At 41.3% G+C, this 18,426-nt stretch overlaps 1 protein-coding gene across 4 annotated transcripts in view; it reads left to right on the top strand.

Moving 5' to 3' along the window:
- NCK2 (NCK adaptor protein 2) overlaps nucleotides 1–7,568 on the top strand; it is a 100,142-nt gene extending 92,574 nt beyond the window's left edge. For all 4 annotated transcript variants that reach the window (XM_068137743.1, XM_068137713.1, XM_068137723.1 and 1 more), the window contains one exon: nucleotides 6,159–7,568. In XM_068137743.1, coding sequence (XP_067993844.1) covers nucleotides 6,159–6,353 — 195 coding nt within the window. In that variant the 3' untranslated portion in view covers nucleotides 6,354–7,568. The remainder of the gene's footprint in view (nucleotides 1–6,158) is intronic.
- The last annotated feature ends 10,858 nt before the right edge of the window (nucleotides 7,569–18,426 follow it).

The raw sequence follows: 18,426 nt of genomic DNA, 5'->3' as shown, positions 1-18,426 counted from the left end.
ATTAAAGCTCTGGATGAAGGGGTTATTGCTTTCTAAAAAGGCCCACAGATAAAGCTGTGAGTCATGCCGCTAATCTCACGCCTGTTTTTTGACCTGGTTTAGGGTTTTCTATAGCCTTCTATCACCATAGTTAAGAAAAGACATGTATAAAAGTTTTCCTTAGACTGCTTTGAGTTTTGCTCTTGTTACTGTGCTATGAAAAGTTCTTCATGAATAGATCAAGGTTTCATTATTCTCTCTCTTGATAATACTGTCATGTTTTTTCCATTTCAAATTTTGCAGTGTTTCTCTAGATTTAACTTATCAGACGTTTGTTTTACAGCTAGACTCCTTTAGCCAAAACTACTCTCCTCAGCTGTGCTTAGATCTAAGGGATGTTACCATAGTGGAGAATATCCCTAGATGAACTCTGCCAGGTAGCTAGGAGCATGATTATATTCATTAATTACGAAATACTATTATTAGAACCATAAACTTGTTTGAACCATTTAAGCCCATAGTTTATGTAACAGGCACAGTTACCTACTGATAACATTTTTGCCAACTCCATCAGGCCTAGGTAATGTCACCTTAGTTTTAGAGATGTAAAAGAGGAGACTGAAGTGGGACATATCTAGTTAGAAATACTGCTTGAGTTGTTCTTTCTTTTACAGGCTTCTCGGCTGATAAAAACTGAATTTTGTGGGGTTTAAGTAACACTTCAGAACAAGTAATGCAGATTTAATCTATGCAGTCTCTGTACAGCCACAGCTTACTCTTTGAATTTCAGGCTCTTTAGAGGTCAGGTTTTTATTCTTTCTGTGTAGTACCTAACACAAGACAAACTAGTCTTGGCTGACTCCTTTGGCCTGGTTTGGCAGGTGATTGTCTTGCTTTGAAGATCTAAGATTCTGCTGCAGAGAGAAGCAAATTGGGAAGGAAGAGGAGGTTTTCTGTGCACATTAACCCTGGGAAACAAGTGTGCTTGCTAGTGCTGTAGCTGACAGGAAGCCTCAATAGGTTGTGGATGGTGATGTGAGAGGGCAACCACACCACACCTCTAGCTTCTGAACAGATCCTCTGCTGCAGACACCCTTTTACTTCAAAGGCAGCTTCTGTCAGGAATTGCAGTCCCCTTTACACTCCACTGTGAGTGGGTATGGAACTGAAGATGAGAGAAACACCACTGCTTCATAGCCCTAAAGTGTCTTCCCATGAAGCAGAGAAAATGTTATTTTTCTCAGAGCAGTTCTGTGCGGTAGCAGGAGTGAGCTGTGCAGGGTTTTTGGTTTACAGTTTCATTAAGGAAGTAGCAGCTACCTCCTGCCAATAGTGTCACAGCTATCAAATTACAGTACCTGATCCTGAATGAGGTTCCAGGATATAGTAATAAGATGATGGTGATGACTGTAGGTGCGTTAAGATGATACTTAGGGTTGTAGGTGCAACTGGATTTGTGTCAGTCCTTGGAGATTGCATTTAGTGTCTGTGCTCTTTGTTCAGCAATAGTGACAGTAAGGGGAGGAGGCGCAGGCTGAGAATTTGTATGCATTTTGAAGTGCTCTTTCCACAGCTTTCAGGGTGTCCTGTATTTAACTGGGGTTTTAATCCTGCAAGTGTTGGATAGAAGCAATGAAATGTGGCAACTGTTCAAAAACTGAAGCATTTGTTGTGTTCTGTGACATGCTATGATTGATGAGAGAGGAGGAGAAAATTGATCTTTAAAAGCAGGCTTGAGGAAATATGCTAGTGGTTTACTTTAAATGGAAGAATAGAAATCATTAGAACTGTACTTGAAGATTAATGGAGCCAGTTCATGTTTCTGACCTGTAGAATGTTGTTTATATCTAAACGAAGCAGAAGGGGTAGAAAAAGGAATTTTGAACCCTTCCGGATGGTTCTGTTCAGCCTGACCTTAGACCTTTGAATTGTTTTTTTGGCTAGGTGTCTGAGTTAGGAGGAGTGAGAGAAAACCTGCATATGGAAATCAAAGGAGCTGGTGGACTCCACAAGTGGGAGCTCAAAGGGTTTGAAGAATGAGTGCATGAGCAGTATCTTCCATGAAGGAAGATTGAAACGAAAAAAAATGTTACAGGATGAGTAAAAGGCTTTCAGAGGCAGTTATTTTTCCCAGCGTTGCCTTTTATGATAAAATTGTCCTTTTTCATTCTCAAATGGAGATTGTAAAGAGATTCTTTTTACTTATTTTCCCTTATATTGCTTTCTAACTTCATGCTGAAGTTTTCTATCTTTCTTTGAAAAGATACTGACATTTTTGACTAAAGTAAAATTAAAAGAACATCTTCCTACCTGTTGTCTTCCATGTGCTTTAGGCACCAGGTAGTCTATGGTCATTTTGATCATAAGAGGAGTTAAAATAAAGGAATTTGAAACAATTCAAATGAATACTACACCTGGACTGAAGAGATGCAGATGCATAACAGCTAATGTTTAATTGTCTGTTTTAAGAATTAATTTCAGATTTAGATCTTCCTAATTATGGTAGGATGGGAATATTCACAGATTCCCTGCCATGAAGCTGTGCCATTCTGTTGTGGAATCATCAGCTCCTCTGTAGGTTTCAGGGATTAAAGCTAACTTCTCATATGCCTGTATTTGGTGTATGTGAAGCTTTTATTGCTGGAAAAAATAAGCGTGCAAACATCTAAATGCAGCAATTAATTTAAGAGGGAGAAGGGAATAAAAATTGGCCAGCAGTTGAAACAAAATAGCTTAAACAGTAAATAAAATAAACAGACTTGGAGCAAATCCAAAGAGGACAGCGGGGAACTCAGTCAAGCTGTATTGAACCATACTTTGAAATGGTAATGTTAAGAGCAGTAGTTTATCTAGAGAGGGGTTTTTTTAATAGTTTTTTGTACCATTTTGCATAATTGTCAGAGTGGAATAGAGCCAAAATAAAACCAAATGCTTGTGCTGTTCTTAAATCCTGCGGAAGTTACTATACCGAGGCAGATAAAGGGTTTCAGGGTTCTTGCAACAGCTGTTTGAGCTCTTCCATCTCTTTGCACCGGATGATGGCTCTCGAAAGGGTTAGAGCAGCCTTTCTGCTAGTTTGTAGGGTTTTTAATTAAATCACAACACTAAAAGAATAAACTTTGTAACATATTTTTGAGACAATTTGCCATATTGATGTCTTCTGTTTATGCATCAATTAGCAAATCTGAGGTTGGAAAGAATGGACAGTAGTTCAAGAGAATATTCATTCATTAAAGTTATAATTAGAATGACAGGAAAAGTATTTAATGTATTCTCTAGATCACCTCACAGATAGCTAATTCTAGCTGTTGCCTAGGACACAGGCCAGTAGATCACAGGTCTAAGACCTATTCCAGCATCTACCTATTTGTGTGTCTTTAGCACACCCTTTCTGGTGTCAAGATAATTACTGTCAGCAGATAAAAGGAACTTTGAAACCTCGTACATTTTGTCATGCTGAAAAAACCTGTGCTTTGTTAGAAAACATTTTAACTTTGTTCAGCACAAGACTATTATTTCTCTTATTTTTAAGCATTTGTCATAACAGCATTTCCTGTTCCTAAAACAAAAAAATGTGCTAGGTTCAGATTAGGAACTTCCCAATTGCAAGTTCTTCTATTTTCATGAGAGCCTTTTGGTTACTTTTTTGGTTTGGCCTAGTCATCACCCATGGGAGCAGCAGAACTTTTTCAGAAAGGCTGGGTCTTATTTTTTTGAATCTGAAACTGCTGGTCCATTAGTGCTCCTCTTAGTAATGTCCTTGAAAGACACTCTACAAACCCACTTGGTAGCGTGCATGCAGAGCACAGCAGTCAGTGTGCTGCCCACAGCCTGTGCCCTGAATCTCTTCTCCGTGAGCCCAGGTTCCTGGGGTTTCTGCAGATCTTTGTTACTGCAGGCCTTTGCTTTGTTACGGCTCAAAGGATGCTGCTTAGAGCTATGGACAGGTCCTAGGCCTGTGTGGTTATAGCTGCTGTAGGGTTTGTCCACACTACATTTGGGATCTTAACCACAGTGCAGTATTGGTACAACAGTCTAAGCTCTAACCCAGTAGGGCAGGTGCTGAAAATAGGTCAGTCTTGATGTGAGCTCTGTGCAGCCTTGTTTGCAATGCTCTTGAGGCAGAGGTTTAGTATCAGAGCTAACTGGCTTAAAATAGCATTTTTCAGGCTTGCATCTAGGGATGGATGACAGAGCATGCACAAAACATATCTTGGGTGGAGCACTGGAAACCCCGAAGTTATGCTTTTATGCATGTTTCTTTCTAACCCTTTCCCCTACCCTTCCAAGTCCTCTCCTCTTGGCAGTCACAGAACTTGCATGTTTTTTGAGATAGTGGCTGTGGGTCTGCTTAATGAGCCTTCCTCATGGAGTTTGCACCCTAGCCAAGGACTGATGACACTGGATTATAGATGGAAGAAGTAATTCTTGTATGGGTGCTATGTTTGATAATTTTTAGAGAAGTGATGCTTGTGGTTATCAAATGTAGTGACTTGAAGTAGAAGGAGGTTAGACCAGAGGTATGGGGAGCTACTAGCTTGAGTATAAGAGGGGAGAGGTGTGAGTCCAGGGAGTTGGAACAGAGCCAGATGAATGGGCACAGCAGGAATTCTGTTTTCTCTAGGCAGGACAGGAGGAGTCAAAGTTGAGAAGGAATTGGTATGAAAGCAGATGATGGTGAGATGCAAGGGACAAGATTTTGGGATATGCAGAATGTGAGGGATGCATGGGGCAGAGACTTGCATCATTAGTGGAAAAAAACTGGCGTGCTTGAGAAAACACTGTCCTCCAACTCACTTGGGCTTGTACTCGGTGTGTATCTGACCTCCCAAACATAGTGCTGAGGACTCCAGATGCTGTGGTTTCATGAACCAAAGTATGCTGTCAGCAGTAACATCTGAGGCTTCCACTCCCACTCTCCTCTGCTCAGTCCTGTGCTGAGCCACAGCTGCATGCCATAAGGTGGTGCTGTGAACTACAGTCCCTCATGGGCTTTGTTTAGCCTGAATGAATTCAGGTTCACGGCATTGGCCCAACCAAAGCAGCAGCATGGTGGAAGGGAGAACCAAGGGACTGCAGGAAGGCTGCGTCTGAAGTCTTGGTGCATGCCTTCAATGGTTTCTGCTTGATGTCATGACTTCAGAGGACAGAGGCTCTACAGTACTTCCAGAGTTACATCAGGCAGTTTTTGTTTCCATTAGGTGTTTACTACAATCTCTGATGTGTACTTTTTATTTTTTCATTATTACTTTTTCCTGCTGGTGGCAACATCCACCTCTAGCTACCTATCACGAGGCACAATCTGTGCTCCCATCTCCATGACCAGCCATCAGTCATTGATGGCTAGAGATAGAGTTAAGCTGGAAGCACGGGACAATGAGTCCTTTCTGTCCTCCCCTGGCAACACGTGGTGCAGAAGGCAGAATAGTCTCATCCTTGCTGTTCGGATGATGTCACTCTCTTCAGTAAAGCAACAAATTGCAAAGACGAAGAGTTCTCTCATGAAATTGTTCTGTCCTGAGCAATTTAATGCCTACATTTTGTCTCTTTTGGGTGGTGGTTTGACGGTCAGGTTTAGACTGTTTTTATTTGATATATTTTTTATTATTTTTTTTTTCCAAAAGAGGTATGTACAATAGGAGAAATTATTCCCCATGTATGTGATAATGAAGGTAAAAGGTGTGAGTTTTGTAGCCTTTGCAATCCAAAGCGAGAACCGCCCTCTAGTGGCCATGGCTATAAAAAAAAAAAAAGTGAGAGGAGGAATTTTTTTCGTCTCACCCAAGCAATATTGCAATAATTGCATTCTCCAGGACTTTCTAGCAAGGAAACAGCACATAATGAAAGTTTTTCCCTTCTTGACATTCTTGTGCTTCTAGCTTGAGTAACTAAAACAGTATTTGCAAGTTAGTTGTGTAATTGGCAACTTCAGACTGTGCATCTGGAGAGCTTTCACTTAACTGACTTAACTGTGAACATTAATAATGGTGGCAATTATTTATTGAATAATAGACTATTGGGTTTCTTAAGTAGCTGAAGCACTGAGCTGTGGCACAAAGACTAGCGCACGTTATCATCAACAATATGACACAGTTTGTTCCTGAAGCCACAAACTTACACCGTCATTTTGTTCACTTTTATGTAATTCTTTTTTTCTCTTTTTGAATTCTCCTCAACAGCCCAGTGACTTCTCAGTATCTCTAAAGGCATCGGGGAAGAACAAACATTTCAAGGTGCAGCTCGTGGACAATGTCTATTGTATTGGGCAGCGTCGCTTTAATACTATGGATGAGTTGGTGGAACACTACAAAAAGGCTCCCATCTTCACCAGTGAACACGGGGAAAAGCTATATCTTGTGAAAGCACTTCAGTGACGTTGAAGATGGACTTTGGGCCGCTTGGGCCTCTTATAACTTACAAGCCTTAGGTCCTAAATTCACTTTTATAGAGCGGAGCAATATCTGAAGCAGGCTTAAGGAATAGGCTCTTTCTAAAGTGTTTGCTCTGTCGGTTGCTGTTTGTCCTTTTTTGGTTTGGTTTCTTTTTTTGTGGGCTTTTTTGGGTTTTTTGTTTGCCTCTTTTTGTGTTCAGTTCTGTTTATCTCTGACCACCTCTCTTCAGGTTGAGAGTTTCCCTTGGGTAGCCGTGGTGAGCACTCATCTTCCTAACTTGAGTTGAAAACTCCCCTCTCCTGTGTACGTTTACATAGTTAGCCCAGATCAAGGAGGGGCATTTTCAATTCCAAGTGGTGTTAATCTGTTCAGATTGCTCACGCAGGCAGAACTCTCCGCTCAGAGACATCAGGCACAGTTTGAATGCACTGAAGCTGCAGCTACGTGAGAGGGAGTAGACATAACAGTTGTGGCTATGAGTTCTGTAGCTATATCGCTTACCAAGTAGTATATTACAAAACCTCCTAGTTCCTAGAAGCACTCTTTACACTGTACTCTGCTATTACATTGCCTCTCTGACTCTTTGTAAAGAGTACACTAATTAAAAGCATTTTGTAATAGTACTTCTTAAACTACTATGGTAAGATTGTAGTAAAAGAAAACTATCTAGTGTATTTTGGTCTGTAATTGCAACAAAGAGAAATTTTATTTGAAAGTTGATTACTAGAGAAAGAATCATTGAATTGTAAAGGCTGAATGTTTTGGTAATCTACAACCAAATGTGCCATCCACATAATGCTTTTTCCTCTTGCCCTTCTGCTTGTTTGAATTAAACGATTCTGTATTTAATTCTCGGAGTAATATGTATCTGTAGCTGATTGTTGACACTAATACGGAAGATTAATAAAAATTGATCTTGGGACAGGGTGGGGTGGGCTACCAACACTATATATATATTTGCTTTACAGAAAGAAATCTTCAGGTTTTACAGAGGATGGTGTGGTTGGTAGGAAAAGACACACAGAATGTTTATGAAGAAAATGCATTTTTTCTCTTTTCTTTACATTTAAACTCCTTTATGGTTTAAATATACAGTCTTTAGATGGCACATTCCTGAGATTGAAGAAGGGATCGTGAGATCTCAAAATCTTGCATACTCAGTTTTTTGGATATTGTAATAAAAAAGGTATTATGTCATTATGGAGTACTGGATTTATCCTTGGCTGATAGTCCTGGTATTGCTTTAGCAAGACAAAATAGAGTGAGTAATTAATTTGTCTTGGAGTTTGTGTGGCCCACAAAGAAACTTCTGCAACATCAGAGGACAATTTGACATGAGGCAGTGTCTCATGAGCTACATGCCACTTGATTCTGTGGTAAGTCAGTCCATTCACTGCTTTAATGAAAACTGCAAGGTGAAGCGGTTTCCTGGTGCTTTTTTGCTATTACAAGGTGTTCTTTACCTGTTCTGTATTTCAGCCAGTAGTAGTACAACTACCTCTGTGCATAACTCCAGTGTAGATTAAGCAGACACCAGCGCTGTCTGACTTGCTTCAGTGTAAATGAAACCACTGCCTGGAGACTTCATTGATGCATTGCAGAATAAATTTCAGTCTTGCTCAGAGCTAAAAGGCAAGTACAATTTTTGAAGTTCTATACACCTATGATTATCCCACTACTCTCGAAATGCTATTTCTGTAATTTTTCTGAATTGACAATTGTGTTTGAATTATCAACTGTGTTTTTCTGTGTGTGCATTAACTAAAATTGGACAGTGACACTCCTGCATGGCCCAGCTTAATGAAGCAAAACAGTGATTTGGTGCAGTCCAGAATGTTCATTATCCTGAAGAGCACCTACCTATAACTGTCTTCTAAGAGTATAGAACCTTTCCTTGGTCAGTTGGGGAGCAGTATCAGCTGTTTACAGTCTACAGTCTAGTGATAGGACTAGGGGGAATGGAATGAAGCTGGAGGTGGGGAGATTCAGGCTAGATGTGAGGAGGAGGTTCTTCACCATGAGAGTGGTGAAACCCTGGAATGGGTTGTCCAGGGAGGTGGTCGAGGCCCTGTCCCTGGGGGTGTTTAAGAGCAGGCTGGCTGAGGCTCTGTCCAGCCTGATCTAGTGTGGGGTGTCCCTGCCCATGGCAGGGAGGTTGGAACTAGATGATCCTTGTGGTCCCTTCCAACCCTGAATGATACTATGATACCTACAAAAGGAATCTGTAGGGAGCTGCTGCTTAAACTTCGTAAGTGAATTCAGCAGAATATATAGGTGTTAGCCTACTTAGCTTTCTTTAGGTGAATCAAAACATGCAGCAAGTGTGGCAGTAACATTAGGAAAGTCAATTGTGTGAGTTTTTTGAGGTTTGAGTGAATTTCTTTTCAATCTCATTAACTCTGTAGTATTTGGAAAGAAAGATATATAGGAATGGTTTTCCTTCTCAGTAAACGGATTACTGCAATTCCTCTTTCACACCCCATTTTCATATTCCTGAATGTTCCCCATGTTTCCTATTCCAGGAGCCTTCATATGCCTCTTGTACTCCTTTTTTTTCCACTTTTTTTTTTTTTAATAGCTCCTTTATATAAGCTCTCTTAGTTCCTCACCCCTTTCTAGTCTTAATAGCTTAGAACTAAATTGAATAGACATGTTAGTGAAATTTTTGCTGTATGCTTTATATTTTAATAGATTTATCAATTTTTTGTTTTGGTTTTTGTTGGGGTTTTTTCCCTTTGGTCCTTAGCTCATCTTCTAAATAGCTTCTGTGCATTGAGGTGTGAATTGTGCAAGTATTTTGTTTTGGAAGCAATTAGTTAGTTGACCCAGCAGTGTGAATGAGTAGCTCATGTTTTGTGTTTTGTGTGTGTATTGTTGGTTGGTTGTTTTGGGTTTATGGTTTTTTTTTTTTGCCTTGGTTTGGTTTTTGTTGTTTGGTTGTGTTGTTTTTTTTAAATAAGCCTCATCTTGGTTTCACCCACACTGTATTTAATCAACAGGCTCATTAGCAGTTCTTCAGTTGTTCCCATCTTTTCTAACTGAGGTAAGTTTCTGCAGGTTTTGCCACCTTTTTGACCTCGTTTGCTGGATTCCGTCTAAGCATCAACAGTCATCAGTACTATCTGCTTAAAAATGGCGACATAGATCGAGATTTCATTTTCATATTTTATATGTACCTTTCCATCCTATAGGGGTTGGACTATGTGATCTATAGAGGTCCCTTCCAACCCCAATCATTCTGTGAAAAACCTCACTCTTGACTAAAGCTTCTTTGCTCAGGTCTGAGGGTGTAGGTTGTGAGGTTGTTTTTAAGATGAGAGAATTTTGGTGACCTGAGTTTCTTTACCTACAGTTTTTGTTAAAGATTCAAATAATATGTGATGGAATAGAAGTAGTGATTGTTCTTCATGGTACTCTGCCTGACTTTTCCCAACATACCTGGTTCATAGAGGTGCTTATGTTATATTCTTAAGTATTATTCCTAATGTTCTCTTACCTCGTGGTGTTTACATAGGAATGTAAATGAGTTGTCTTAATCCATGGCAGTGCTGTATTTTCCACACAGTGGCAGAAATTTAAGGTTCGTGTTTTTACTTTTGCTTCCATGAGTTTGTTGATGAGCTTCCTCCCAGTTGTCTTGACTGTTTGTGGTATCACCCCATAGCCCTACAATGAGTAGGCACAGAAAGATAGTGAAAATCTGGTTACTTCTGAAATTAACCATTAGTTCTCTAGCACTCCTCTTCTGAGCAGGTCTTACCTAAAGGATGCTGTGGTAGCTGTTCTTCATAAATATCTACAGTGTAGTCCTTGGCCCTGCTTTCATGCTGCTCAGTCTTATGAAAGTATGTGTGTATGAGACATTTTCTGTGGGGGTCAGAGAGTAGTGTTGCACCAGCTACTCAAGTGGTGTACAGCCCAGTGCTGACTGGGAGCTGCTGCTCTTTGTACAAGCCCCTACACTGCCATGATGCTGTTACTGATGGTGGTATTTGGCCAAAAATGTTGGAAAGCTTCAAGTTTTACATTGAATTGCCAATAAATACACACGGGCTTATGCACAGGTCCCAAGCGAGGCAGCTTCTAGCCGGATCCACATTGGAAGAAGCATGAACAGAAATGGCATGGTGCTAAGTTTCAGCCTGAGTCTTGCAGAGAACTAACCACAGCAGAAACACTTCAACAGTCATGTGGTGTCGAGGTAGTTTGGAGTTGTCTGTCAGCAGCACACTGCATAGTTGAATATCAAGTAGCCATGACTGAGCTGATTTAGGATGGAGGGTAGTCACATATTAGGTGGCGACAAATTATTCAGGAATTAATCTACGAGTGAAGTGAGATCATGCCAGGTAAGCTCACATGGATCTACTGTGGTATAAAAGCAAACAGTTTGCTTAGTCTTCTTTTTTGGCTCTTCTCTCCCCAAAACCAATTTGTGGTTGGGTAATTAACATGAATATGAACTATGTGAATGGACTGTAAAGTCCCACTCTTGAATGATTCTATTTAGTGTTTTCTGTTCAGATATTTTTGTCTCAGAAATTTACATGAAATCCTTAAAGTTTACAGCTGTTCTTCCAAGCCTTTATTGCAGCTTTTTTGTACTGTACAGTTTGCTGCCTGGTTTATTGGTTTTGCTAATGGGAAGTAGAGATCTTCCACACTTAAAATGGTAACTCTTATTCTAATTCAAAGTACTTTTCAAATACCACTATATAATTTTACTTACAAGTCAGATTTTGCCTACATAGTAAAATACATATATAAGACATCACACTTCTTTTGCATTAGGTCTGGCAATGTACTTGGCAAAAGCTGATAAACTGTAAGGGCTTTTATTCCTTCTCAGTCTAAACTAGTGTAGTTTAGTGATTTAGAGGTAAGTAAATCCTGTGCCATCTCCACAATCTGAACCTGATGAGTTGTTCTTCCTTACTCCAGTGGGATGGAATAACTCATTTTTAAATGGAAACTTGTTAACATATTTATACTGATAAGCTGTGAAAGATGTGTTACTCAAGTAACATTCATCTCTTACAATGCACTAGTGATGGTGAGTCTTTCTATGCCTTTCTCTTCCGTACATCCAAAATTCAGTGCCTATTTCAAGAAGTGGAAAAGTATAAAATGACAAGAGTACTGGGTGCACACTTACGAATAGTGGACCATGTGAATGACAGGTTTCAGACTAAGAGGAGGGTGCAGGTAAATGCTGTTGTTCATTCACTGGTTGCTCCTCAGTTGTATAGACTTTTTAAGTAACAAGTCATTGTGCAATGCTAATCTGAAAGGTACACTATGATTGCAACCCAAATGTGCACCAACTTCAGTATGTGGTATTTACTCAGCCAGCCATTTACCGTTCAGGAGGTTCCTCCAGTGCAGTGATGGTAACTTCTTGATGCAAATGGTGGATGAGCAAACTGGGAGAGGAATGCTGCTGGACCTGATACTCACTATCAAGGAGGGTCTGGTTGAAGCTGTGAAGGTTGAGGGCAACCTTGGCTGCAGTGATCATGAGATGGTGGAGTTCAGGATCTTGTGTGGTAGGAACAGAATACCAAGCAGGATCACAACCTTGGAATTCAGCGGGGCCAACTTTGGCCTGTTCAAGCAATTGCTAGGGGAAATCTCACAGGGTGGAGTACTAGAAGGTAAAGGGGCCCAAGATAGTTGGTTGGGCTGCTTCTTCCACACTCAAGATCAGAGCATTCCAATGAGTAGGAAATTGAGAAAGGGAGTCAGGAGACCCTCATGGCTAAGTAGGGAACTGCTGGGCAAACTCAGGTGGAAGAAGACAGTCTACAGATCATGGAGGGGCTGGCCATTTGGGAGGAGTATAAGATTGTGGTCAGAAGATGTAGGGAGGCAGCTAGGAAAGCTAAGCCTCCTTGGGATTCAACCTTGCAAGGGAGGTCAACAGAAAGGGCTTCTTCAAATACATTGCCAAAAAAAACTAACACTAGAGGCAATGTATGCCTCCTGCTGAGTAAGGTGGGTGCCTTGGTGATGGAGAATACAAAGAAGGTGGAGTTACTCAATACCTTTTTTTAATCTCCATCTATATTGCTGGAGTCTGTCCTCAGGAGCCCCAGACTCCTCATGCCCCAGAGGAAGACAGGACACAGGAGGAGATTTCCTTGGTTGATGAGGACTGGGTTAGGGAACAGTTAAGTAATCTGGACATCCATGAATCCATTCTTATGGCATGGACCTGTCAGTGCTGAGGAAGCTGGCAGAGGTCATTGCCAGACCACTCTCCTCCATCTTTGGTAAGTCATAGTGGACAGAAGAGGTCCCTGGGGATTGGAGGAAGGCAAATGTCATTCCAGTCTTCGAAAAGGGTAAGAAGGAAGCCACGGGTAACTATAGACTGGTCAGCCTCATTTCCATCCCCAGAAAGGTAACAGAGCAAGTTATCCTTGGTGCTGTCCTTAGGCATATCAAGGACAAGAGGGTCTTTAGGAGCAGTCAGCATGGTTTTACCAAAGGAAGTCATGTCTGACCAACCTCGTAGCCTTTTATGAGGACATAACCAGGGGGATAGGTAATGGCAGAGCAGTGGATGTGGTTTATCTTGATTTCAGTAAGATGTTTAACACCATCTCCCACAGCATCCTTGCAAGTAAGCTGAGGCAGTGTGATCTGGATGATCAGGTAGTGATGTGGGTTTAGAACTGGTTGAAGGAAAGAAGTCAGAATCATGGGTAATGGGACAGTCTAGTTGGAGACCTGTATCTAGTGGAGTTCCTCAAAGATCTGTACTGGGACCAGTAGTATTCAATATATTAATCAACAACCTGGATGAGGGAACAGAGTGAACTGTCAGCAAGTTTGCTGATGACACCAAACTGGGTGGGGTGGCTGACACACCAGAGGGCTGTGATCTACTCTAGATGATCTTGCTCTGGCAGGTTGGACTGGATGATCTTTCGAGGTTCCTTCCAACCCCTAACATTCTGTGTTTTTTGTAGTATGTAACAATATGTGTATGTTCCTGTGAGGATGTCCTGCAACAGCAATACAGGTATTCATATCTATAGGTCTTGGATGATACAGATCATTGCAAAATCTGACACACAGGATGCTTTTTGACCTAAATTGGCTAAATGTGAAATATAACCTATATATGTTACGATTAATTATATAATATAATTTAAACTATCCTATTTTCTGGTTCATTACATGCCTCTGAAACCCTATGCTGCTTTTGTCTTTGAACATGCAAGTTTTCCTGGCATTTTCTTTGTATCTCTTTTCTTATAAAATAGATCATCTCATCTGTTGTTATTGGAGTTGTTTACCCAAACTCAGATGGAAGCTAGCAGAAGCGGCATGTAACCGCTCAGATTAGGCAAGTTTTTCGTTGCATTTTCTTTCATATGTGGCAATATTAAATGTTTTAGGTGTGGGAGGTGAAAGGAAAAAAAAAGGGAAGAAAAATGAAGGCTGTTAAACTTGACAGGTTATCAGCAGCAGTGGGAACCCACAGCTATGAGGAAAATGTAACAGGTAATAAATGTTCCATTCTATTTGCTTAAGTGAATTTAGTTTGGAATTTAGCTTGACATCACATGACACTAGCACATGAAGTATTACAAAGGCTAGCAAAGTAATGCTGACTTGGTCCTGCATAATGAGGGAATGGATGGATAAAATTATTCATGTCCTACTCCAGAAAATAGCAGTAATCTTCAGTAATCTTCTTGTGGGTGATACTTTTTTTCCTGAATTTTGATTTTTGAGGAAAGACTTCAGAAGAGGCATATTGCTCTAGTCTTCAAGCCAAGATCATTCACCAAATGCCTTTCTTTTATTTTGAGCCAGACCACAAAGAAGATGTTAAGTGGAATTATTCTCTCAGCTGTAATTGAAACTGGTGGTGAATAATGGGTTACTTTTTCTTTTTTTTAATTTTGATCTCCCATTAGATTGGGTACATACACCTATGTGGTAATTAATGAGTGGGTTCTGTGGCTTACTGACTTAGCTTTTCACCTGGGTTCAACTCTGACAAGTCAAAAGAAGCTTGATGATTGTTGGTTTTTTTTAATTTTTTTTGAGGGGTTGTTTTGTTCCTTTTTATGTCACAGAACCAGTAGTGCATAGAGTGCAATTATAATTTGTAATGCAAAAAACCCCAGTTGTAGACAGCTGGTATGTTTGGAGTACTAAGTCCACAGATGATGATGATCACAGTATCACCAAGGCTGGAAGAGACCTCAAAGATAATCAAGTCCAACCTGTCACCACAGACCTCATCACTAGACCATGGCACCCAGTGCCACGTCCAATTCCCTCTTGAACACCTCCAGGGATGGTGACTCCACCACCTCCCTGGGCAGCACATTCCAATGACAAATGACTCTCTAGGCTCGAGGTGAGGAGAAAGTTCTTCACTGAAACTTCCCCTGGTGCAGCTTGAGACTGTGTCCTCTCGTTCTGGTGCTGGTTGCCTGAGAGAAGAGACCAACTCCCTCCTGGCTACAGTCCCCCTTCAGGTAGTTGTAGAGGGCAATGAGATCTCCCCTGAGCCTCCTTTTCTCCAGGCTAAACAATCCCGGCTCCCTCAGCCTCTCCTCATAGGGCTTGTTCTCAAGGCCTCTCCCCAGCCTTGTTGCCCTTCTCTGGACACATTCAAGTGTTTTGATGTCCTTCTTAAACCGAGGGGCCCAGAACTGGACACAGTACTCAAGGTAATGATAATACAGTTATAAAGAATTGCAGATAAGGGCAGCAGCAGACATTCAGGGAGAACATGAGATGATGAAGCAAGCATCTGATGGCTTCTCTTAGGAGAATTAGAATGTTTATTTTTGTTTGAATCTGTGTAGCTAATTTGTAGAAGTGAAACTAACCCTTTTTTTTGTGTGCAGTCTGCATATTCAAAAGTAAAATCCAGGAATTGACACTGCAGAAGGGAAAGTGGATGTTGAGGCCTTAAGAAGAGTCAGGGGTACTGATGATTGGCAGCTTTCCTACTTGAAAAATCCTTTCAGGTTTATATTCCAGTGAAAAGTAAGATACTTCTCAGCATTACTTGGTTTTGCACTGGCATCAGCCTGGCTTTGTGCTGGCGTAACCAGGCTCAACTGAAGACAGGGAAACTGGAATTATGTTAGATTTCCATAACGTAGTCAAGGCTCTTGTGCCGCCGGCTTGGGGTAGACCCAGAATGCAAGGCAAAAAGAAGAGCAAGTTGTCACCAGTAATGGATGGGTGCCTGTCGTAGTTTGGGCTGGGTGCCCTCTGCTACAGGGGTGTTTCCTGTGTCCAGAAGTCCAGCCCAGTGGGTGGACACAGGAAATTAGGTTATTTCCTACCATGATGCCTTGCACCACTATAAGTTTCACAGCGGGGTCTGGCATTTCCTCTTTCCTTCCTCTCCGCCGCCTGGTAATTGGGGGAGAGATCTCCCGGCCATGGGTCTGGCTAGGCCCAAGGCCACCGGGGGATGGGCAGTCTCAGATCTGGCCAGCTGAGACTAGCCTAGCAGTGGGGGGGGGAAGGAGGAGCCCTGGGGGTTTGGGTGTACCCTCAGGTGGGGATGGGATTTCTCTGGGTCTGTTTTGGGGTCTTTCTCATCACTGTATTTCTGGTTCTCTGCACGCACTCACTGTTCTATTTAAACTTTCCATCACTTTTGCAATCTGTTTGTCTGAGTCGTTATTTTCTGCGCGTGGTGGGGAGGGGGTTTGCCTCAACCCATTACAGTGCCATAGGAGAACTCTTTTTAATCCAGTTATTTTTGTCCTTTGCTCTTAATTTATCAGAGTGTGCTGACATTGTCAGTGTTTGATCTGTGTTAATAAGGCACAGAGCTGTTTATTGGGCTAACAGGTAACTTTGATCAGACACACCACTTCTCTGGATTGTCTGAAATCTTTCCACTGTAAAATTTAAGGTGTTTACCTTTAGCTGGCATTTCTGATGTGCTATATAGCACACCTATGATATCCGCCTTCTGGTGCTTTTTTGGTATAACCTCTTCAGCAGAAATGAGAAGTCTGAGCATGTTTCAAAAGTTAGCAATCTCAGCTCAGTCCTTTGCTGTGTGGTCAGTGTTAGATTACCAATCATGAGCCCCTTGGTGGCAATATCTCATGTTTTTTAACAGCAGTCTTTAAGACTTGTCTCCCCAAATTAACAGCAGATTTGTCTTTTTCTTTTCCTTTTTTTCTTTCTTTCTTTCTTTATTTTCCCTTCATCTTTTTCTCAAAAATGCACATGCATCTGTCTTTGGCAGTCCTGTTACTTCCTGGAAAGTCTCCTTGGCTGATGTGCTGAAACTTTGTGGACCATTTGGAACAGTGTCATTTTGATCCAGTGTTGGTTTAATGGGAAGTAACATTCTTCTTGATGAATTGTATGATCCTGTGTGGGGGGAAAATAAGAACCTAACGTGCTTTCTTACTTTATGCTAGTCCTTGGAAGTACGTCAGGCTAATGGAATGAATTCTGGCTATTCTTCAGAAAGGGGAAAAAGAAGAGAACAGGTTACTGTTCTGGTTTAAATCAGACCACCTTGTAAATGCTTGCAAGTAGTTTATAAAACTGTAAGAATGGAGCAGCTCATTCTATAATATAGTGCCAGGACTACTTTAGTTACTGATGGAAGGAGGAGACTGCTTTCCTCAGTGTTGGCAGATTGTTAGTTCTACAATACTTGCTGATTTTTTTCCACCTGCAGAAATAGTTCTGAACAGTTGAGAATAGGGCCACCGTGCAGTCATCTAGCTTGAAACTTCTGATTCTGATTTTTTTTTTCCTGTTAATTGCAACAATTTTATGATGACTTGGATGCATTTTTGTTGTGTATTTTCTAGTACAGTTGCATGTGGTCTGGCATTGCTTCCATCTGAGCTGGTTTGGTTTCCAGAGTCCTGCTTATCCGGTGCTTTGTTCTTCAGTGCTGCCTTCCTACTCCATTTGCTCTTGGTCTCCTGCTCCACCTTTTCTCCTTTCCTCTACTGTTTTGTCTTGTGTCCTAAAGCATCTCAAGCTTTTCAGCTCCTCTTCCTTTCTTCAGTTGTCGCCTCTCCTGTCATCTTCAGCCTTTAATATTTAGAGCAGGAAGAGGAAAAATTGCTCTACTCCATGCTTCTACCTTCTACATCCAGGTTGTACATAAACAAGCTAACCATCTTTGGCAGAGCTCTGTTTGTGTGGTGGGCACAGCAAGGAGCAGGTCATCAGGCAACTGTGTTGCTTGAGCAAACCCATTCTTGCCATTTGTAGAGGTGGTTTGCTGGATAGTCCATAATCCCATCTTAAATCAGCAGCTTCATTTTAGTCCTTCAGTGCATGTGTTCTCACTGGCCACGGCTTCATGCTTGAACAGACTAAGCAGCTGCAACTCTGAAATGGGGAGGGGAAAATTACCTTGTCATACTTCTGCATATTTGCCCCAAATAGCATACAGCATGCTCATCAAAACCAGGGCTGTGAAATTATTATGCTGATATTTGGGAAGGATTGCCCCGTCCTCCCCCTGTCCTGCTTGCTGAAGGGAGAAAGTAGAGAAAGCTCCCAGGATTCCTCCAAGAGAGGTACAATTCAGCAGCAGCAGTTTTTGTGAGATCTGATTTGCTTGAAGTGCATCAATGCACTCCACTGTGTCTGCTTAACTGCAGACATAGTGGAGATGTTATGCTGGCATATAACTATAACACTGTGTTGTAGCTGTAAATTACAGTTCCTGCTGTTTATTGGGACTGTTAGGAGGTCTGCTATAAATCTTCATTCAAAAAACCTGATACTGTAAACAAAAGTTTTTTAATTAAAAAACAAAACAACAACCTACCAGCCCTTGTAGGATGGAACAGCTCAAACTGAAGAGAGCAGCCAAAGTAATTGCAGTGCACTCTACAATGATGATGGAGAGCAGATAAAGAGCATACACCGAGGAGCCATGGAAATGAAACATTATAAAAGGAGTGGTGACAGATAATGCTATTAGGAATGTGCTCATCCACATGAAAGCAATGATACATATGTTGGCACCAGTGAGCAGTAGGGAAGTTCAAAATGATTGCACAAGATGTTTGCTAAGGGA

The sequence above is a fragment of the Melanerpes formicivorus genome, unplaced genomic scaffold, assembly GCF_026170545.1.
Source record: "Melanerpes formicivorus ecotype bairdi unplaced genomic scaffold, bMelFor1.0.p_v2 SCAF_1, whole genome shotgun sequence".
Lineage (NCBI taxonomy): Eukaryota > Metazoa > Chordata > Aves > Piciformes > Picidae > Melanerpes > Melanerpes formicivorus.
The sequence above is the reverse complement of the archived record's forward strand: the minus strand, read 5'-3'. Positions and strand labels throughout refer to the sequence as shown.